The sequence below is a fragment of the Nematolebias whitei genome, chromosome 1 (genome assembly GCF_014905685.2).
Source record: "Nematolebias whitei isolate Nwh7 chromosome 1, NemWhi1, whole genome shotgun sequence".
Classification (NCBI taxonomy): domain Eukaryota; kingdom Metazoa; phylum Chordata; class Actinopteri; order Cyprinodontiformes; family Rivulidae; genus Nematolebias; species Nematolebias whitei.
Window position 1 is genome coordinate 55,448,643 of NC_056498.1, and position 24,226 is coordinate 55,472,868.

Sequence of the window (24,226 nt, forward strand, 5' to 3'; positions counted from 1 at the left end):
TTCTAATGTTGCCTCCCCTTCTCCTAGCTGAGCCGGGTCGTAACACTCACAAATAATATTGGATCATTTTCCTAAATAAATAAATGGCAAAGTATAATATTTTTGTCTCATTTGTTTAAGTGGGTTCTCTTCATCTACTTTTAGGACATGTGTGAAGATCTGATGATGTTGTAGGTCAGATTTGTGCAGAAATATAGACATTTCTAAAGGCTTCACAAACGTTCAAACACCACTGTAAAATGTACAAACTCACAAAATGGACATAAAGACCCAAGCTCATGGATAAATTCAGTGAACATTTATCACTTTTTTTATATTTTTTTTGTTTTTAAAACAATCTCTTAATGTGGGCTCTATCACTGGCTTAAATACGAGGTCTAGAGAAAAAAATATGTGCCTGGGTCTTTTGTTTGCGTACCTATTTTTATGCATTATAAAACACACGCTTACAACAAAATCAAAAAATAAAGCAGCGTTTAAAAATACTAAAAAGTACTATCTGCTGCAGTTGATTAAAAATACATCAAAAGAACAAATCATTTGGTTTGACTGTTTCCGTTTGTTTAAAGTGGCCACAACACAATCTGATTTAGTCTGTTTCAAATGGGAATAGGGGTGGGGGGCATAAACCACACGTACCCCCTTATCATCATCATCCATCGTGTCTCCATGCTGCTCAACTGCACATGCTTCTGTCCCACTCACCAACCGCAAAGTCTTCAGAAAATCACGCTCCCTCGGCTTTATCACCGAAAAGGCAACACATGAGGAAGAAAAGGAAGACATGGACACACACACAGGGCAACCAAATCATGAGGAGGTTGGACACCGGACAGATATCGGTCAAAGGATGGAGAGCAGGACATGAGAAAAGAGGAATGTAAATAAAAACCAAACAGCTACACACAAAGAGGATGAAAGACACACTGAGGAACTGAGTGGGGGAACTGCTGAGATTCTTTGCACAAGAATTTGTCACTCACACTTTAAATGCACATATTAGCATCACAGTTTACTGCTATAAACAATACATACTAGGGATGCACAATATTGGATTTTTGGCTGATACCCGATAACCGATACCAATATTTTTTTCCTAGATCAACTTACAGAGACTACATGGCTTTCTCTGCTGTGGAAATAAAATATTACATTATTCTGCATAGTCTTTGTCAATTTGGCCTGCTACCAAATGCAAATGCCAAAAAGGGGGCTGAAAATGATAACACTTCAACTTGGATTATGTTTAATGTCAAATTCATTCATGACATTTACTCTCTCTAACACAACGACAACTAATGCAAATTTGTAAATTTTCACAAATCTAAACTCAATGGCGCATGTGACGTCATAATGTTGTGCAAGCATCCTTGTCACTGGGTTGTCGAACAAAACAGCGCCTTATAGAGGTGGCTGTGGTTGAGTTAGGGGTGGCTGTGGCTGAGTGGTTAAAGCAGTCATCCTCCATTGCAAGAGTTGGGGGTTCAATTCCACCAGCAGTCACATGCTGAAGTGTCCCTGGGCAAGACACTGAACCCCTCATTGCCTCCGATGTATGTCCCATCTGTGTATGAATGTGATAAAGCACTGATTACCGGTAACCGTTGTATAGATCTAGTAGTAGAGTGCCGTATGAATGTGTGTGTGTGTATAAACAGCGTCTTTTTTATCGGTGAGTTATTTTGATGGAATGGCCGATGTTCGGTATTTAACTTTATCACTAATATCGGCCGATACAGATACCATGCCGATAATATAATGCATCCCTAATACATACAAAAATAAAGCATGGATGACTAAAATAACTGCAAAGTATTTAAAACTGCACAAATACAAAGTAAAGGTTTTATGAATATGGTTTCTTTGATTCGCAGAGGTTTAACTGTGATTGCAGATGCAGTGAAAAACTGTTTTAATGACTGGCAGTTTGCATTCATTTCCACAAAATATACGTCTATATTTAATTTAAAACTACACCAAGGTCTAAAGATTAAATTAATTCAATGCAGTGAAAAATAATCTGTGAATTTCTGAATTCTTAAAAAAAAAGAAAAAAAAATCCAGTTGCTTTTGACTCAACTTGATAGAATTACCATATCATTCATGCTGATTCTCGGAATATTTAATTATAATATTTATTATAGGTATTGGAACCCTCGAAGTTTCGCAACTTTACATTGAGAAATAAGATTCATGTTGACATTCTTTCTCAGTTTTTAACAGAATATAAAGCTAATTTTATTTCTGAAAAATTATGAAAGATTGAACTTCTCTTTTTACAATCGTGTTTCTGAGTAATTGTCAGTTTACGTAATAATTATAATTTACTGAAGTTTGTTTTTAATGTTCACTTCAAAATGTGTGTTTTGTGACTTTGAGATGGAACTAATGAAAGTTTATGAAAATGTAGATTGAAAATTTCCTTCTAAGAACATGTAACCTCACGAAGAGCTGAAATAACTACCGTATTTTTTGGACTATAAGGCACACTTAAAATCCTTCAATTTTCTCAAAAACTGACAGTGAGCCTTATGTATTAATTCTGGTTGTGCTCACTGACCTCAAACCGATTTTATGTGGTTATTGTGAATGAGTTGAATAAAGTTTGACTTATCTGACTGTTATGTTTTGCTTAATACACCTTATAATCCGGTGCGTCTTATAGTCTGAAAAATATGGTATACTGCCAGATCTGTAGCTAAATGCATCTCCTATAAGTTTAACTTATTCATGACACTGTTGGATATTTATGTCTGTTTTAATGCAATAAGTGGAAAATATCAATATATAATCTATCAAAACTATCAAAAAGCCATCTTAATGAATATTCCATACCCTGTAGCGTAAACCTGAACAATGTTTCAAGATAATGTGTGTAACTTGTTTTAAAAGAAATCTAGTGGGGGAGAAAAGCTTGTTAGTGACTTTCTTAAGGACATGCTGCTAAAAACATGTTTCCAACTCCAGAGGGAAAAACACAGACATAATCCCCTCACTTTCAAACTTTCCCTGATGTGTTTACATTTAATAAATGGAAAAATAACATTTTTTTAATTTAATTCTGATGTTTTTTAGTGCACTTCATTCCTATAGGATTTCTAAACAGCAGGCCTTCTTTTATAAATTCAAGTCTAAGTCACCTTCCTTTATTTTACTTAAATCAAATTGGACAGCATAATGATAATTAGCTAATTTATTATAGACTACATTTAAATGCATAGTTGTGGATATCTTTGAAGCTTTCCTCACAAATATGAAATTTCACGAGTGGGTGATGTTGATGCCAAAACAGCAGATCTGCTCACAGATGGTAAAAACCCAGGATTCCCTTTTCCCTCCACCCATCAGTTATGCAAGAGTAAAGAGGAAAGTGTCTGTGCATCTGCCATGAAAACATAGGACTACTCCACAATATCTGGAAAATACCTTCTAATACCTCATTAATATCTGATTCATCTTTTCTTTGCAAGCTCCTCGGTTTCCACATGAAATATCACCCGTTCATTTAATTTTAGTTGTGGTCTCACCGCACAACAGAAAACCATGAACTCACCAAGGTATCTCCAGATAAAACCTCCAGCAGCGAGATCAGGTTATGTCCATCTCGTAAGTCTTCATATAAGTCATTTATGTGCTTCCGTACCTGCAGAAGAAAAATTACACAAACTATTTAAAATGATTTAGCTTTACAGTCTCAATTTACATTTACAAACCAATACAATTTGATTTCTACCAGTTTAACAATGTTTTTATTTTGTTAATTTTACTTTGTTCTTTTTTATTGTTTTCAGTGGTTCCCAACACTGGTCCTTGAGGAACACCATCCTGCATGTTTTAGTTGTTTCCCTGCTGCTCCAACACACCTGACAGAGTGATTTAATTATTTCCTCATGTTCTGCAGAAGCCTGTAAATCATCCATTTATTAAAGGCAGGTGTGTCGGAGCAGAGAAACAACTAAAACATACAGGATGGTGTTCCTCAAGGACCAGGGTTGGGAACCCCTGGATAGGGCTATAAGGTTTTCTTACTTGAAACCATTTATGGCATTATTTATACATTTTTCTGAATTTATTTTACAGTCTTTAATTTTTGTTTTAATATTGTCATACATCCTTTGAGTATGATTCATTTTGTCTTAAAAAGTGTTACATCACTCAGTCATAGGTCGGTTGAATAAACCAAAACCAGGACTCAAACTAAAAGACAGTTTTAGATTTTAAAAGACCTTTATGGAGTTGATAACATGCTACCATTGTTTATTCCAACTTCCCCTTGTTGATAAAATTGATTAAGCGCAGAAACAACTTACAGATTACCACTGTAACGCCTCAACTAAACACGTGTGAGTGAGGTGCTTGTTATCTGCAGTCTGGTCCTTTCCTTCCTGTCCTAAATGTGACACTCTGGGACTACCATGTTGCCCGTTGACCCGCTTTCACACGGGACGTTCAGCACTTTTTTCCCCAGATAGCAGCCACAGCTGTGGAGCCAAAATAGACCAGGACCTCCACGTTTATCAAATCAGCAAAGCAGATCCCGAACATCCAACATTTTTCAGTCAGGTCATCTGGACAGTTTCTTTTTTTGTATGTGCTGAAAAGTTTCGCCTTTGATCCAGAAGGCTTCATCAGTCAAGGAAACACACAACAAATCTGATTCGTCCCCCCAACAGCTTACTCCAAAGTGGAACAAACCAATTTTGCTTGTGATTAGATGGTCTCTTTGGTACGCCCCTCCTCCATTGCCGGCCCTCTTCCTTGTTGACCGTCTTGTCAAACTGGTTGAAAACAACAAAGTCCATGCTCAATAATCCAGGTATAAAATCCAACATTTTTCAGTCAGGTCATCTGGACAGTTTCTTTTTATTTTATTTTTTTTGTGCTGAAACGTTTCACCTTCGATCCAGAAGGCTGGTTTGTTCCACTTTGGAGTAAGCTGTTGGGGGAAGAATCAGTTTTGTTGTGCGTTTCCTTGACTGATGAAGCCTTCTGGATTGAAGGCGAAACGTTTCAGCACACAAAAAAAGAAACTGTCCAGATGACCTGACTGAAAAATGTTGGATTATATACCTGGATTATTGAGCATGGACTTTGTTGTTCAGATCCCGAACAGTTACACAGCACCTCAGATATTTTTAATAACCACATGTGAAATCTGTTGAAACGCAGATTACAATGAGCAAAGGAGGTCTGACATCTGCCTGTCAAAAATACAAGTAAAGTTTAAATTTAAATCAATCAGTTCACTTCAAATGTAAAATACTTGTTAAACAAAAGGTGGAAATATTTTTTCTCTTCTTTTGGCTGCTCCCTTCTTCAGGGGTCGTCATAACTTGTATGAAGATTTGCAATTGATTTTATGCCGGATGTCCTTCCTGATGCAACCACCGAGCTACCACAACCCTCTGTGTGGAGCAGAGTGCTGCGCCCGGGGGGAGCAGATGGTGGGGGTTAAGGGCCTTGCTCAAGGACCCAGAGAAGGTAAAGTGAGGGTGGAGGCAGATGCGGGTGCTTCAACTTTCCCACACACATTTTGACGTTGTCGGTCCAGGGAGTTGAACCGTTGACCTTCCAATCACAGGCCCACCTTATCTAACCTCTGCGCCACCACTCCATTAATTAAGTGGATAAATATAGGACTGGAACTGTTAAATTGTGGTAATTCAATTAGTGGTAAAAAAATTTTTGAATGGTCAGTCACAATTATTTTTATAACAAATAATCACCAATTAAAACATAATGAATGTCGGTGCTTTGTAGGCGGTGCAGTCATACGATCCCTTAAACCAGAAGCAGTTGTCCACATGTGTCAAATGTTACATGGTTCATCAGCCCAACAAGTTTACATTTGATAAAAGTTGTTTTTTTTTTTAATCAGGAGATCCTCATTATTAGGAAAAATCATCAAGTGAATATGATCTGGCATTATTTGCACCACATAAATGTCTTTTTTACCTCCTGTCAACTCATATCAATTATAAAACTTGACCCATATTTAAAAAAAAGAACACAAACACAAAACAGTGAAGTGGCATAAAGTCACATATTTAAGAAGCAAAACACACTCCGCTTCGATGCTTTACAAGTCTTTCAATTTTTACATTGCTGTATAATGTAGCTGTTTTGTTTCATTTTTTAAATATAATTTCCTCTATTTACTTTTCATTTTATCGTCTATTGTTGCCTGTACCTTATCTGTGATCTTTGTTTAAAACAGGTCTCTCTTGTAAATGAGTCCTCAAAGCTCAATGAGAATAACCAGTATAAATAAACGTTGAATGACTGAATGAATGATGTCATTTGTGACACCTCATCCTGTCATTCTTCCTTCCTGTTGACTTGATCAGTTTGAAGACGGCAGCATTCCAGTTCCAGTTCAGTGAGCGCACGAAACCAACGCCAACTGTGACACTGCGCTCACTCAGCGCTCCGAGACGAAAAGGACCTGTTTGCACAATCTACTGTAAACGCAGCAATTTAATGTTTCTTTTAGTTAACGGAGAGACTGAAAGCTAAGAATTATAATTCTCACACCTTGTCTGTCATTACAGATACACCTGTGGAATATTTTTACTGCTTGTGCCAAGTTTTCAGCCGATAAGACCGCTACAACAAAAACACTGAGCAACTCACATTCTTATCTAGCGTTTGAAAGTTGATTTTTATACCTGCCGTAGAAAGACAAGAGGCAAGAGGGGTAATATTTGACCTGTGTCTGTGCACATTTGTTGACAAAATACCACTTATTGCCACTTGATTGTGATATGTGCTGCTGACTATCCATGCTGCTGATCTTATGCTGCTGATTTATTTCACGCTGCTATGTTCATTCGTACTCATCTGCTCACATAGACTCATGTTCGTGCTGCTGTTGTTTGTCATATTGTTTTTGGACTACTAGTGCTTAGTGTATTCTTAGTTTAGCATATTCGTAGTTCATATCTTAGATCTTATTACAGTTTTTCTTTACAATGTGTACTTTTGTTGGATATAACTGGGACCTTGTGTACACAATTTTGTTCCACCACATGTACTACATGTGGTGCGAACGACAAATAAAGAAACCTTAACCTTAAAATAGCTAAACAACTGGATTAACTTTTTATAAACTTCTCAGAAAGTTATCATTTAAAATACATCTGCAACTGATTGCCTTTTGAAATAAGTCAGATTTTAGCTGCCACAGCTAAGCAGACGCACCGAACACAAAAGTGACCATAACTAGGTCCATTTTTCAGCTACTGGGCTACAACTGGGTGAGGTAGTAGCTGAGAGAGAGTCTTCCCCAGCACAAAGGTTAAAACATATTTACTTAAAACTGTGTTGGTATCAGCACGCTTTGTCTGATAGCAAAATGCTAACAGACAAATCAATGCTAGGCCTTTGATTAAAAAAAACTTTCGCACTATTAAAATTAATTTTTGAATTACTACATACAGCATAAACAAGACTGATCCTTGCAAAACTTTAAAAAAAAAAAAAAAACATTTTTCATATTGGTGAATATGTTACAGCTGAGACATGCCCTTGCTCATCTACCTGTCTTATTAAATTCCAAACTTTGATAAAACAAACTGTGAGCGACTCAAACTCCCGACTCAACAAAAACAAACATGTTGCTGCAGTCACAAATGTCCACCTAAATGATTTTCAATAACGACTGAGCAGGAATCTTAACATGTTGGGACCCATACAGGAGAAATAAGAAATCATTTATTATGTTACAGGAAAGTGGCTTTGATAAATATGGCAGACAAATGGTAATTATAGCAATTATGCAGCAATTATTCCATCATTATTACAAAATTAACTCATCTTCATGTGGGCAAATTCAAAAAGCAGATTGTAAAAATAATAATGGATTTTTAGTTCAGCCCAAGAAGACACTGCTCAGAAATGGACTCTTACCTTCAGCAGGTGCTGGTTTATCCATTTTGTAAAGGTCTTTTTCTGCACTCTGTCTCTTTCATCTGGAGGAAAGAAAAGAAGAAAAACATTCTGGTAATTTTGTTCTTCACAAAATCAAAAGTTGTTTGCGCAAACCTCTGTGCATAACTTAATTTTGCAGCATTTCTTAGTTTGTTGCTTGTTCGGCTTAAATGTAGTACAAGAGAGCATGCAAAAACAGAGATTTTGATATCTACAATAGTTTGCCATAGTGCTTGAAATATCAAATCAATTGTTTTTAATCTGTTTTCTGGTAAGCAAAGCAAATTGTTTAGATTTTTTTTTTTTAAAGATAATTAAGTAAATGTGTTTTAAAACCACAAAAACATTTGAAACGCTAGAAAGGCATTGCATAACGTGTGCAACAAACACTCAGGTATAGACAGGTTATTCGCTCTCACACACCCAACCACTAAACCTCAGGCAAAATAAAAATAAAATAAATCACAAAAATAACAATGATTAAAAAAAACTGTTGCAGCATTAAAAAGTAAAGAAGCTGACTTCGAAGTATGTCCAAAAACCTACAAAATTAAATTAATTAATTAATTAAATTGAGGAAAAGCAACAAGGAACAAAATAAATCAATAAATGATCATTAAAAATGAGGGTTTGAATCCAATTTTTAATGTCAAAGGCCAATATAACGAGCACAAACAACTAACTAATCTATTATAAAAATAATAACAGAAAACAAACAAAATGTAAAAATGAACGGAATTACTCATTTTTATTTAGCATTTAAAAATAACAAAACAAAAATAATAAGCAAAAGAAAGATGTCAAACTAAAAGATAAAAAAAATAAAATAAAACACTTTTAGGAAACTCAGAAAAGATGCAATTTCTCACAACAGAATCCCTCTCTGTTAAAAGCTGTCAAATGCAGAGCGCCGCAGTCTTTATTGTTTGTTGTCATCGCCATAGCAACCAGATATCTATCGGCATGGGATGTAGGTTAAACCAGATTTGCAGCAGATGCAAATTAAAACAATGTGGGAGGAAAAAAAAAATACAGCTGCTCCGTTTAATGGCTCCTGAAACTATACGATTAATAAAAAGACAACATTTATATTATGTTCTTCTGAGAACGTTGTCCTAGTCTGTTTCTTTAAAACTGCCGTGCTGTTTCCGAGGAGGATCCAAGACAGTTACAGCTGTGACTCATTACCTCCACGTCTCCATAACTTCCATTAGTAATCTTTAACGATTGCAAGAAGAAAAACTCAAATGCTCTATCCATTAATGGCATTAATGGCCAGCTCATAACCTCTAATGGCAGCGCATCAGAGCATGAGCAGCCTTTCATAAACTCTAACCACAAGACTAACAGCACAGATAACCTCCCGCCTTTTCAAATCTTCAGATTCAGATTACACAATGAGATTTGCTCCGTGATCTCAGATTTGTTATCCGTAATGAGCAAGCAGAGACGTGACTAATCTTTTAAGGAAGCTGCGAGATAAATACTGACCCATGCAACACATGAGCGTTACCAGATGTGCTCTATGATCCCTCTCGGTCTTAAGCATATACTTCATCCTGTGTAGCCGTTCCAGAGGGCTGCCGAGACAATCGTAGATCAGGTAGAAGGATATCCTGTGGATAAAAGACTGAAAGAGCTGAACAGTCGCCCAGATCTCCTCTGAGGCAGCTGTAACTCCCTCTCTCTCATCCCGAGCGAGTCCTGTCAGGTACTTGCTAATTTAAGATTCTATGTGGTTTGGTAGCAGCAGCCAACAAAACCAAAGGAAAATAATCTTTCAAATTTAAAAAAAAAAACATGCATTACATTTTTTTCTAATTCTTATGAATCTGGCTACACACAAATATTATATTAAGGAGGAAGATGCCATCATTTACCATAAATATTCACAATGTTTGATCTCAACTAAGAGGCGCACAGGGTTTTGAGATGTGGCCAAGACTCCCCACATAGTTTAATCAGTAAGCATGACTGTAAGCGTACTAAAGAAAATCTAAATCAACATCCTGCAAGATAAAACGTGAAAAAGACAACAAGGATGAGCCATTTTCCAAGAAGTTTTCCTGTTCAAATACAATGTCACAGATATAAACTCATAAACTATGATACTGATGTGCCTCAATGAAGCTTTCCCACAAACATCCATCTCTGGGGGAAATATATATAAAATTATATATATTTTTTTATATATATTGTTTTTTGCCTGACTAAATTGTAGTAAATTTGTTTAACAGCTGGCTTCATCACATATATTATTCATATTGAATTATTTGCACGTGAAGAGGAAAAAGCTGGTAATTAACTTTATAACATTATGATCTGGATTATAATAAAGCTTAAAAATGCATTCCCAAAATAACAAAAGGCACTAGAGGCTCTTCCATTTAGTTCATCTAAAAATAGTGCAGCTGAGACTTAGAAAGTGGGTTGGCCTGATAATTATTCTGTTTAAATATCAAATAGAAGATGAGTTGAAGCATGTTGCATAAATAAAAATTGCATTGTCCTTATTATTATTATTACTATTATTAAAAGTATTGTAAGTAAGTCAAAAAAAATACTGGTAGTTCAGATTTAAACAGTGACTTTTTAACCTCTCATGTTTCTACAAAACACTTTACATTGTTTTTTTTTTATTTACCCATTCACATACACACTCATACAGTCATTTCTTTATTATCATATTTTTCAGACTATAAGGTGCACCTAAAATCCTTTAGTTTTCTAAAAATAAAATTGACAGTGAGCTTTATAATCCAGTGCGCCTTATGTATTAATTTTGGTTGTGCTTACTGACCTCAAACCGATTTTATGTGGTACAACTGAACAATGTTGAGTTATTGTGAATGTGCTGAATAACGTTGGACTTATCCGACTGTTTTGTTTTGCTTAATGCACCTTATAATCTGATGCACTTTATAATCTGATGCACTTTATAGTCCAAAAAATGTAAACACTGTGGATTCATTGTCTTGCCCAAGGACACTTTGGCACACTACAGTGACTGATGTGGTACCCCAATTCACTGATTGAAAATCAACTCCACTACAATTAGGCTGGAGCTACAACAAAAGCAGGCATTATTTATCTCAAAGGATCCTCAGATGTTGTGTAGTTTGTCCTTGAAATTTTTACAGAACCAAAGAAAAGTGAAACGCTCATGTATTGAGAATTTACTGATATGCATTTCATAAAACTCACTTTAACACCAGCAATCAGATGAAGCAGTTTTGTAATATTTCTAAAACCAAATTAATCAGACATAGAATAATGTAGAAGAGCTGAACATTCTAAAGATTATTTCCTGTACTTAATCTGGTTTTCTCATAAAACAAAAAGAACAAAAATGATCATTTGAGTTTAAAAGTGTGGTGCCCTCTTGAGGATCTTCTTGAGAATGAAAATACTCAAGGACTTTGATAAGACTTTGATAAGTCTCTTAATAACACTATAATAGTCATTTAATGGAAGCAGCTATCAAACAGCAAACAAACAACCTCTGACCTCCAAACAGCAAGTGTCACCACATATAATCATCTCTTAGCACACAACGTTATCATCCTTATCAAACACATTATCAAATCTTAAGACAACTGCACAATTTGGACTTTAGCTGTTGAACTTTTTCTTTTGATTCAATTAGCAAAAGTAAATAAAAGCTTTAATACTGTCGTGCTGAAAGGCACGTCAATCACCGGCTCGCATGAAAACGTTAAAAATGTCTGCTTTGTTACAGTAGTGATAAGCCATTTCTGTGAATTACTTACAGCTTTCATGGAAAAGCTTACCAAAAAAAAAATAAAAAAATATTGGAACCTTAAGTTCAACTTTAAAACTAAAACTTTAAAACCTGGACAATTATTCTTGTTATTATTATTGAAACAAGCAAATTAATTCTCATGTTTAATTTACAGTCCTAATATCAAGTTGTTAAAATAACACACACATCAGAGTGAATGCATTAAACACAAACCAAGCGTTGCTCATTCAATATTACCAGTTACTAAGTGACCAATTATCCTGCTTTAGTATAATATAAAGGGATGTTTTCCATCTAAAATCCAATAAACAGTGACGGACTTGTGACCTGTTCACGTTAGACCCATCTCTCACCTTGTGATGACTGGGATCTGCTAAGATCAAGTTATTGAATCATAACGTTAACCAGATGTCTGAGAACAGCACAAAAGATGTGATACCTATTTGAAAGCTTGTAAAAAATTAAAACAAACAAAAAAAAAAGATTGGCCAGGAATATCTCATCTCACATTCAAAACATACAGCCATCTTCTAAATGTAAAAGAGATTATTAGGTTCAACTGATACAAAAGTCTGTAATTCTGTGCAAATCTTATATCTTGTGTTTGCTAAGGTCACTTTAGTAGGGACAGCTATCTTGAAAGGGGTTGAATCCAAATGGTAATCAGTTGTAGATATACATTTAATGAGTACTTTCTGAGAGTTTCATTCAAATCTGGTTCATGAGATAATTTGCCAACACTACAGACAACTGAAGAGACAAACACAAGCACAAACATTATCGATCCTTTTCCTCCAGCAGCAGGAAATAAAAAAAATCTATTAAATCAGGTATTTTGTGGCATGTGTGCACCCGCTCTGCAGTCTGAGCCCACCACAGCATTCAAACAGGCTGCCTCAGACATTTATTTGTAGATCTTAGTGAAGCACATGTGCAATGCTATAAATAGCCACAACCCTAAACCACGCTGCCCCTGAAACTACATGCCACATAATATTTGACACTTAGGTGACATTCACCATTCCCTAACATACGCAGCATGGAGGCCTGAAGGAAAGTCATGCTTTTCAGACCAAATGTTTTAGCTTTTTGCAGGAGGAACAGGGCTTAAGGTTTGATTTCTATTCCAACCTTCTGCTTTCTGAATGATCTATTTACCATAAAATCATTTCAAGTGTTAAATGTTGCCTTGGATTTCATTTATATACGCAAAAGTAGAGATCCACTGTTTGTGTTTCTCTGTCTGTGTTACTTAACAGCATTCAGCAGACTCCCAAACTGTTCCAATCAGTTGCAGGGCAGTCTACTGCACTTTAAACCTGCCATTTATAAGCTTGTTTAAACTGAAGAGAAAAAAAAGCAAATGTTTGTCTGTTAGAGTGTGACGTCTTTGTTGGAAAAATCCTCACAATCTGAGCATTGCGAAGTCAAAAAGTCCTTGCAATCAAAATCCGGCCTGCGTAATCCTCTTGACCTCGTATGGGAGGAAATAAAAACAGATGGACTAAAGTAAAGGCCTCAACCTTCACACCAGAGACAAGGACTTCCTACAGCTTTCTTGCTGCATAGGTTTGTTTACAGATCCGTAAGCAAATCCACTTTTATCTGCATTTTTTTTAGTACAAGGCAGTGAGTTAGAGAGGAGATGGACTAATAACAGATAAAGCAATCCAAGCTGGTGATAACCTTCTGTGATCACCCTGGAAAGATCATCAGAGTTAGACAAATAAAACGCGTATTGCTGTGATGTTGCTGTGCACACATAGAAATCTGTTTAAAACATTATTTAACCTTTGTGGCTAAGATCTTAGAGTAAAGGGCTGATACCAAGGGGACCCTCGGCAAAATACGGCGCACAGTTGAGTCCAGTCTGGACTCCCTTAAACAGAAATGGGAAGCGGACGTGGAGGAACTCATACCAAACTTTATCTGGAAAAGGATTATTAAGAGCATTTACTCATCTTCAATCTGTCTGAGACATGCTGTGATTCAATTCAAAGTAGTGCACAGGTTGCACTGGTCCAAAGACAAGTTGTTTGATATCAAAGCCGACCTGGACCCTGCATGCAATCGTTGCAAACAAACTCCAGCTACACTCCTGAATACATTCTGGACCCGTCCCAAACTGCAGACTTTTTGGCGATCTATTTCTGACACCTTCTCTGGAATATGTGGAAAAACTGTTCACCCATCACCGTTCACCTCGCTGTTCGAGAAGGATGTGATTGCCTTTGGCTCTCTTCTGGCCAGGAGGCTAATTCTGTGCAATTGGAAGGAACCACACCATCTGGCGTATGCATATTGGGTAAGGGAGGTGATGTATCATATCCATTTGGAAAAAATACGATACACCCTAAGGGGGTCTGTAAAAAGATTTTGGTACATGCCTTTTTATTATATGCTGAAAGCATGTCAACACCTGTTTAATTTGTTTATGTATGTTTGTCTGATCCAGGGTGGGAGGGAAGAGGTGGGGAATGGAGGGGTGTGTGTGTGTGTGGGGGGGGGGGGGGGTCTTTGTCCTTTGTTTTGAATTTTATTCAAAAACCAAAAAATTAATTTAAAAAAAAGACTTTGTTAAAAAAAATTACTAAAAAGTTAATGAAAAGCAAAAATCAGGAAGGAAATAAAAAGCAAAATGTAAGAATTTCTAAAACTTTTTAATGGCAGCCATTGGATATGTAGTTTGAAAGAGCTTTCATGACTGACAGAAGGGCGCTGTCATATTTTAAACACTGGACTGAATGGCTGCCTAAAAGGCCAGTATTTGAATGATAAAGCTGGACATACAACCCAGTGGTTTATTGCTCAGTGGCTTGTACAAAGCAAGTTGAATGATGATTATTGTGTTCAATACATCTATTTTCATTGAATGCATGTTTAAAAACGTATCAAATTGACATCGGGCAGGTTGAAAAAGAAACAGGACAACGACGACAACATAAATATGCTTACAGATGCATTTTTGTCATTCTCAGTAAGTGAGGATTCTGCAGTCTTCTCAAAAGGGTAGGGCAACAAGAAAAGTATGTGAGTGAAACAGCTCAGTAATTGAAACAGGCTGTGAAGCGTTCAAAGCAGCCACATATTCTCTAAGTTTATGTGTATTTCAGGAAAGCAAAGTAAAAATGAAACAAAAAAGTAAATAAAATCTCGATAGGTCTATTGTTTGTTCACTTTCTTCAAACTGATGGAGTTCATATGAGCAAAATAAGCCACCATTCATCAGACTGATTGGCATTATTGTGATGAAATGTCATGCTAAATAACAAGAAACTAAACAGGAATAGAAACTAAATCAAATATGAAGATTCACTTGAGTACATTGTATAAAATTAACAAACAGTTTTGGTATTTTGACAGAAATAATTACTTTTTGTTTCTAATTCTGCTAAAATTATAATGATGAAGAAAGTGAAAGAGCTGCTGCTTGATCTTCAAAATAATATTAAAGAAGGTAAAAATGATGCAATTGTGTCCACTGACTGAACAAAAACACATAACAAAAACTATAACTTACACACAATCCAACAAAAGCCTTCATACTGTCTGTTCAACATCTGTATAAGACATCTGTCACTAAAGATGTTTATATCTGCTAACTTCAAAAAGCACCAAAATCACTGAAGGACAACCACGTCTCAGTTATGTATACATTATTGGTATCTAACATCGTCATGCTGCTAATTTGATTAATTGTGTGAACGCTTATGAAGCATTCACACTATTGTGATCTATTTTTTTCCCCAACATTTTTCAGCGTGCTTTTCTTCCCGCAGTTTTCAAGCTGTTTCAACAAATCATAAATCAAAACGTTCAGCTCTTTCAGGACAATCCTGCTATGACTTTTAGTATTGGTGCAACTTTAGCTTAATGAAATATTTAGCCTTTTCTGCCACTTTTTGTTTCTCATAGAAAATGAATTGAGCTCGTTTTACATCTTTCAAATATTTTGATCCATTTACAAACTTTTACTGCTCCTTTCACATTTTGTTCTGGTTCGGCTTCTTTCAGCTTCCTTGAGCTTTTTTTTTATTTTATTTTTTTTTATTATTCAGCTATTTTCAGCTAATTTCAGTTGTTTTTTCAGCTGTTTTGTGCTCCTTTCGGATTTGTTCAGCTAACTACAACATGCTTCTTCTTACTTCATTATGCTCATTTCAGCTTGCTATGCTCCTTTTAGCTTATTTCTGCAAATTTCAGCTATTTCTGATATTTTAGCTGTTTTACGTAAATTTAAGCTTTTTCAGCTAATTCCACATTTATTGCACTTATTTCAACTTTTGTCAACCTAATTCAGCAAAAATGCGTCCTCTCCATTTCCTTCTTGTAATTTCAGCTGCATTTTTAGCTACTTTTAAGCTGTTTTTTGTTCTAATTTCAGTTTTTTTCTGATAATTTCTACTTTTTGTGCTCATTTCTGCTTCTTTAAGCTTAACTGGGCAAACGTGTTCTTTCTGCCTTTTTTTTTTTTTTTGCTTTCTTGTTCTACCTTTTCAGCTACCTTTTTAGAAAAAATTGTAGCTAATTTCAGCTGTTTTCAGATAAATTCAAGTTTTTCTTGGCAATTCCTGCTACTTTCAGCCTAATTGTGGTAACTACTTCTGCTAATTTCAGCTTGCTATGGTCCTTTCAGTATTTTTCAGCTAGTTTCAGCTTTTTCTGCCATTTCAGTTACTATTCAGTTGTTTTATGCAAATGTTAGCTTTGTCATCTAATTCCACATTTTGTTTGGCTCATTTCAGCTCTTTCCACTTTCTTCTAATAGGTTAAGAATCTTTCTGTTTTTTGGGCTACTTTTTAGATGTTCGTTTATTTTATTGCTAATTTACTGATTTAACTTTTTAGCTGATTTCCTAATTTTTGTGTTCATTTCTGCTTATGTATACCTATTTGTTTATTATGTATACCTAATTCAGCAAACATGTGTTCATTCTGCTTTCTTTTGCTAATTTGGGCTTGTTCTTTCATTTCAGCTACATTTCAGCATGTTTTTTTTTAGGTAATTTCAGCTGTTTTTCAGCAAGTTCTTCAGCAATAAGCATTCACACTGCATTTTTGCAGGAAATGCAACTTACTGTATTTTTCCTGTTCATCTAATTAGAAAATAAAAATAATAAGTTAAATCATAGATTTTATTAGTTTAAATGTGACAAAAATAAACTGATCTTCTCACTTTTTTAATAAAAAGTGGATAATGGAAGTTTGTTAATCACTGTTTATGTGCGACAGCTTTTCAGCATCTGCTGCATTCGACAGAAAAGGGTGGTGCTGCTGGAGCAAAAGAGGAAAAGCTGCAGAGCATGAGTCAAGGGAGTGGACTCAAACGATGATCTCATGTAAGAGGAGTTAAACAGAGCTGTGGTATGAGGTTCAATCATGCTGCTTTTTCCATCACCATGACAGCGTATAAATACAACAGCGACCATGCGTTGGGCTCTGGCACTGATATGATGCAACTGCATGTGGCTGCAGAACAGGCTCGTTCTACTTTATATTAAAAACAAACAAAAATGGATCTGATGTGAAGTAATCTAAAAAAAAAAAAGCTCAAGTTTGATGAATGTTACTAATGATTATACACATGGACATTTTTCTGTGGCTAAATAAAAGTAAAAAGTTTTCTGACAAACACACTGCAGCTTCAAAATAAAGTTTTTGTATTTATGTATTATCCTACAGCTATACAGTGCTCTTTGTATTTACTGGTAATGTTTCTGCATTTTCTCTTCTGTGTAAAATGTAGGCAAAATGATGGAGATCAACAGTAAAATAATCACAAATGCAACTTCTGACAGCAGATTTCAAACGGTTTGATCTGAGAGCACAACTTTTGAATAAAGTCAGAACCACAACAGTTTCTGACAAATGATATCGTGAAATGATAACAAGGTAATAAGAAACTGGTCCAAACATATCAAATCTGTTAGTAGCGTTTAGCACTTGGGACTGTGGTGTTTAATTTGACTACAAATAAATGTAGTATCTGTTCAATTAAACCTCATCTACTTATTGTTAAAAATGGTTAGATCTGATTGTCCAGATATAATGTTTTATAAGAAAACAAATAAACTATAATGTGCCTGTTCTGATTCATAAAATAAATAAAGTAAAGTCGTTAAGGGCATTCAGGTAGGTGATGCTATGTTTCTGGGTCCTCTCTTGTTCTTTAATAAAGGGTTAAAGGTTACATTTGAGCACAAAGTGTCATAGTCACGATGATTCCAAAACTATCCAATATTCATTCTGCAAAGTTTACTTGTGTAAAAATGCAAGATAGTGAGACGAACAGTGAGCTCATTAACAACAAAGTATATTTCGTCCAGCAGCAGACAGGTGCCATAGATGCAGCCTGCTGAGTGTGTGTGTGTGCGTGCGTGCGTGCGTGCGTGCGTGCGTGCGTGCGTGCGTGCGTGCGTGTGTGTGTGGAGGGGAACCCAACAGGCCATATGAATGTGATGAGTGGGCTGTCGACATTGAGCAGAGGGGCAGGGTTGGGCTCAGGAGGCCGGACAAAGGCAGTGACTGTGCAGAAAAACACAATGCTAACTTCTCACTGTGTTTAATAATACAAGTACTAAGAAACCATCTTATTTTGTGCATAAAAAGTTATTTTTAATAAACCACTGATGTCCTCTGTGTCATAATGATGACTAAGACAGCAAAGACAGTGAAAGACCACGCCCAAATAAAAATAAATTTTTGACACCTCAATGTTGTACATGTCCGTCTTTATTTAAAGTAATAAGTGACTGGGAATGAACCGATGAGCAAGAATCAGACTTAAAACTGCGATTTAGGGTTTACATCTCTTGGAAATATTTTCACAATAAAGTTTTAAGAATATTAACCTCTCACATCCGCTACACAACTGCTTCCATCAAACAGGCATTACCGAGTCCCGATGGCCAGGAAGAATATTTATAAGAAATCATTTGTACCACCTGCAGTAATGTTCCTAAACAAAGCACATCTTAATGGTGGTAACTAATGGTGAAAATGTGATTTTTATTGGTTCTTGTGTGTGTTTGATGATTGTAGAGCGTGTCAAAGGAGAATTTCTGCCACACGTTGTGGTAAACAATAAAGTTTTATTTTATTTTATCTTATCTTTGTGAATAATGCACATTTTACTGTGGTGCATTAAAACTAAAATAGATTCCTCCCCCCTCATCATCTCACAACAAAATCAAGTCATATGCACAAAAGAAGCAAGACAACAGCTTGAGAAGCAAATCTAATATCTGCTTCAAATCTGACAAAATAATTTACAGAATATAAAAAAAATGAAATAAAGTACACAAACAACTGTCTGCACCAGCTCCGGCCTGATCCAATGAATCTTTTCTAATGGTATAGATTGATCAAAGTTAAGAAACTCCATGGCCCCTTCATGTTGACAGCTAACCAAGCAGGCTCTGCTAGAACAACATGATCCCTTTTAAACCACTGCCCAGCGTCACTGGCTGTTAGAAACCATGTCTTTAACCCATTCCTTAAGTTTACAGCCTTTTCTTTTGCAGGCTGCATTAAATTTCAGCTGTGTTAGGTGTATAATTAACGCACAATACCTAATCAGAGTGTGTCTTTTTAACAGCTGGAGCATGAAAAGACGCTTGGTGTATGCACACATTCAAAAACACATAAAGTTCAATCATTCTGAACTCTGTCAGTCTGTCCAGCTAATACATGCTAACACATGTGGTGTCATGTGTAGTTTTAATAAGCTGAAATTGATCAACACGGGAATATAAACCTAACATAAGATGCAAAGAGCATCCTAAAGATCCATAGTTAGCTAAATAACTCTGTATCTTGCTTTGTTGAAAGTTGTTTTCTATGTAACCAGCATAACATGTTTGTTGATTGGCCTGTTTACTTGGTTACTGTTGATAATGTTACTGAGAAAATGTGTCCATTTTAGTCGCAAAGCATCACATGGTGTGAAGCCAGAGGGTGTATGGGATTAAATCAGGGTCAAATACTTAACAATAAAACAAATAGTGCATTATCTGCGCACCACTGAAAATTATATCAATAGTTGCAAAATGAATAGACTATTATAAACTAATAAAGCAAATTTTATGGAGAGAAAACTAGTGACTGTTATGTAAAGATACATTTCTCAGCCTGTGGTTTAGCTCTCTTACAATACAAAACGCAAATAATATTAACTAAAAAGAAAAATTTTGTGAATTTATTTTGTGTAACTTCCTCTTAAATTTAGTTTCATTGTCAGTCTTCGTAACTGACCTTTTACAAAAATAAGTGGAAAATATGCATACTCACATTGTCTAAAAAGTAAAATAATTATATGATTGTAAATGATTGTGAGAAATTGTCTAAACTAAAACCAGCATAAACGCACATAAACTAAAAAAGTACCGTAATAAACTGCATTGGTGTGAAACTGGAACACATGCATATAGAAGAATTTGAAACTTATCGATATTGATTGAAAAACCCCATCTTACCTTTTTTTGATGGATTCATTGTTCATTTAACAACTGGTGGATATTCACAGAATCTAAAAACTGATCGTGGACTTGCTGAATTGGCTGAAAACGGGAAAATATCTGAGCTTGTTGTTTGTTACAGCTCGTCTGTCTGATAAAAGCAGGATGATGCTGCATCATGTGACCCCATCAGAGTTCAGTCACAGTGTTTAGGCCTAATACCACAGCTGAATGACTCCGCTGGCTACAACGCTCAACAGCTGAGAGCACAAGCACATGCAGTCTATTCAAAGCTTTACTTCTTGTTGGGCTGTTATTGCCCACCACCAAACACAAAGGAGGAGCAATTACCAGTATGTGTGTGTGGGGGGGGTGGGGGTTGGGGGTAAAATTAACAAAAATCTTATGTCACTGAGGAGATTATGATGAAAATTGCAGAAAGTAACCATCGGCTTGAGCTCTAAAACTGATTTTAAACTGACCTTTCACAGTCAACTCCATTCAATGTGGCTTCCATGACAAAACAATCTTATCAAACATGCAAATGGATACAAAAAAATCAGTTTTGCAGATATTGAGCTAAACATCGGTGTGCTATTAGCAAACTAATCTTCAACTTATGCACAGAGCAGTATTATGTAAGATCTTGGCTTGAAACTTTGCAATAAACAATGGTTATCAACTCATTTTTGTTAGCAAAATATCTCATGAACTACAAAGATTTTACCGTATTTTTCTGACTATAAGGCGCACAGAATTATAAGGCGCAATATCAATGAACAGGTCTGTTTTCATACATAAGGCGCACTGGATTATAAGGCGCATTATCTTTTGACACTGTGGATCATAACATCTTGTGTCATAAGCTCTCAGAAATTGGTTTCTTAGATCACACCATTGGTTGGTTCTCTAACTATCTTTCAGATCGGAGGCAATGTGTTCAACGTAATGGTATTTCCCCCAGTTATTTAACAGTCAACAATGGTGTACCACAAGGCTCAGTCTTAGGACCCACCCTCTTTACAATCTACATAGGTAATTTAGGTCAGAGCATCCCTAATGCATCCTTACATTTCTATGCTGATGACACAGTTGTTTATTGTGGAGCTAAAACAGTTGCTAAGGCCTTCCAGCTTTTGCAATCTACCTTTGACATCATTCAGACAGACTTGCTCCGTCTCAAACTTGTCCTAAACTCCAATAAAACCAAAGGAATGCTTTTTTCAAACATGAAGTTGGTCCCAGCAGTTCTTCCTCTGATTTCATCCTCAAATGGTGTCCCGATTGAATTTGTCGATTCCTATAAATATTTGGGTATCTTGGTTGACTCGCATCTCTCTTATAAGCTTCACGTGGAAAACCTAGTAAGAAAACTGAAAGTTAAACTGGGTTTCTTTTTCAAAAATAGATTCTGTCTAACTTTGAATGCTATGAAATGCCTTGTAACTGCGACTTTGATTACGGTGACATTATTTACATGAACGCTCCTACAAGCACAGTTGAACGCTGTCTATCATGGTGCGCTAAGATTCATAACTGGCTGTAACTACCGTACCCACCATTCTGTATTCACTGGCTAACTGGTCATCATTAACTTCACGCAGACTCTCTCACTGGTACATTTTCATCTTTAAATCACTTCTTGGTCTGCTGCCTTCATACATCTCCTCCTACATGTCACTGCGCGAGTGCAGCTACAGCGTGTGCTCCCAGGACATTATTACCTGCAGTGTTCCCTCAGTGCAGACTGAACTAGTCAAAAGGTACTTTTTTATTGAACTTTTTTTGTAGTCAAAAGGGCCTTCTCCTACTCTGCTCCTGTTTCCTGGAATATCTTGCAAAAAGATCTGAAGCTCTCAACGTTGACCTCTCTAAGTGGCTTTAAACATCTGTTAAGTTCCTGGGAAAAACCAATGCAGACATGTTCCTGTTTTTAGTTTTCTACACCGCCTTATAACCTAGCTGGTTTTTTGTTGTTGGTTTTTTTTCACTACTTTCCCTTTTGACTGTCCTTTTGGTTGCCATTTTACTTTAATTTGTTCAATTAAAAAAAATTATTTGTATGCCTCTTTTATGACTGTCTATTGTTGTTGTTGTTATCCACTGTTGTCATCACTCTTTGTTAAAGAAATCAGGTCTGTCTTGTAAATGAGTCCCCAAGGCTAAATGGGATTAACCTGTATAAATAAAAGGTTGAATGAATGAACTAAACAAAACTAAAACATTTTGACAGATTTTTGAGCACCATGTACCACATCAAATTGGTTCGAGGTTAGTCAGAACAACCAGAATTAATACATACATAAGGCGCACGGGTTTATAAGGCTAACTGTTAATTTTTGGAAAATTAAACTAAAGGATTTTAAGTGCGCCTTATAGTCCGAAAAATACGGTACTGACATTTTAAGAAAATAATCACTGGGTTAATGTCTACAACTTATTAACTTTTGGATTCAGCTCAATTCAAGATGGCCACAACTATATGAACTTAGAAAAGCAAAAATGGCTTTAACAGCCATTTTCACATGGATTTTAAATTTGGTGTGGTAGTAGCTGAGCATCACCTACAACAAATAGAGCACAACACAACGTGCAACATCTTTACGTGAAACCGTTAAGTCAACCCTGACTTTCTGTTAGCAAAACATGTCATTAACCACTGGACAAATTTAATGAAATGATTGCATATACATATACAACTTGTTAAGTTTTGTAGTCAAACCAGTTCTAAATGGCCACCGCAGCTAATCGACACAGAAATGATGATTCTCAGTAAATTTGACAGATATTGGCATAAAATGAAATGTGGTAGTAGCTGACAGTCATTCACAACACATACTCCAATTGCTAAAAGACCACATGCAATATGGCATTATCGCATGAGACGTTGGTTTCAAGGTTTCTTCTAAGAATACTGGGGCTCACAAAGAGTTAAAAACACTGCTGCCAATTTGAATTCACCTCTACTTGATTCTCCTCAAGCCTGACCTGAGGGTGCGTGTGTATAATTTTATCAACACAGGGAACCTCCTCTATGTGAAGGAATTACGCTAATCAATGTGATAGATCCAAAAGGAGCTGCTGATGTGAGCTGACACTGTATACTGCCATGTCATGGTCCTGCCTGGCTTAAAGACACCGCACAGGTCAGTTCAACTGCATGCAATGAGTTTTATCTGAGATCTCCATATACCCAAGGAAAAAAATAATTCTGAGTATGAAAGTATATTAGACTTTGCTCTCATTCAATCTTTTATTCCAGATTTAGTTGATTACATAAGCAAGAGGTTTAAAGGATAAACAACAAACATGAACAAAGCTTTTTGTCTCAGCACTACAACCTAAACGTGATGTCATGTGGGAAATATTTCCAGTTTTCCACTGAACAGGATGAGGACACAGAGACCAGCCAGTCATCATCAGAGAGAGAGAGAGATAGGAGGGAGCTGGCTGACATTTACTCTGAACTGTCAAACAAGAATCCAAGCTAAAATCTCAGCCTATATCCTCTCAGCTCTGCTCCTACCTTTATATTTTTCCAACACGTCCTCATAGGCTTGAAGGTATTCCAGTTCGTCGGAGAGCGCGCAGCCCTGCGGTGCGTACTGAGCCATAACCCGGGCTCTAACTGGACACTGAGCAACAGACACGCACAGAGCATGTGCGTCGCTTTGTGTACTTGGGTGTGTGCATATGTGTGTATTTGCTGGAAACGCCCTGCTTCCCTCCCATGTCTTCAGTCTGACCAATAGGAGGCACTTGCGTTCCGGATTGACAGGACGAACTACACTGTAAATAAAAATCTCTACACAGCTAAAAGATCAACAAAACTGAGCGCGAAACTCATTTAGGACATGCTTAAACAACTTAAATCTCACTATCTTAAAAATGACACTGTGACCTGTTCTCTGTAGTTTAAAAAATATATAATAATAATAATAAAAACTGGTTGAACTATTTAGATTTTTTTTTACAGTGTGCATATAATTAACACCCGTCAGTAATGATTGGTTGATTCATGGACCATGTAATGTATCACTTCCTTCCGCATGCTCTCTCTCTATATATATCTTTCCAT

General features: G+C 36.2%; 1 protein-coding gene across 1 annotated transcript in view; it reads right to left on the bottom strand.

The window, feature by feature from the left end:
* The window catches only part of dst (dystonin), a gene marked incomplete in the record, with an annotated part of 132,113 nt that overhangs the window by 103,896 nt on the left and 3,991 nt on the right, over positions 1-24,226 (bottom strand). Inside the window, 3 exon segments of the mRNA XM_037695034.1 lie at positions 706-741; positions 3,554-3,643; positions 7,909-7,970. Of these exon segments, the coding sequence (XP_037550962.1) occupies positions 706-741; positions 3,554-3,643; positions 7,909-7,970 (188 nt within the window).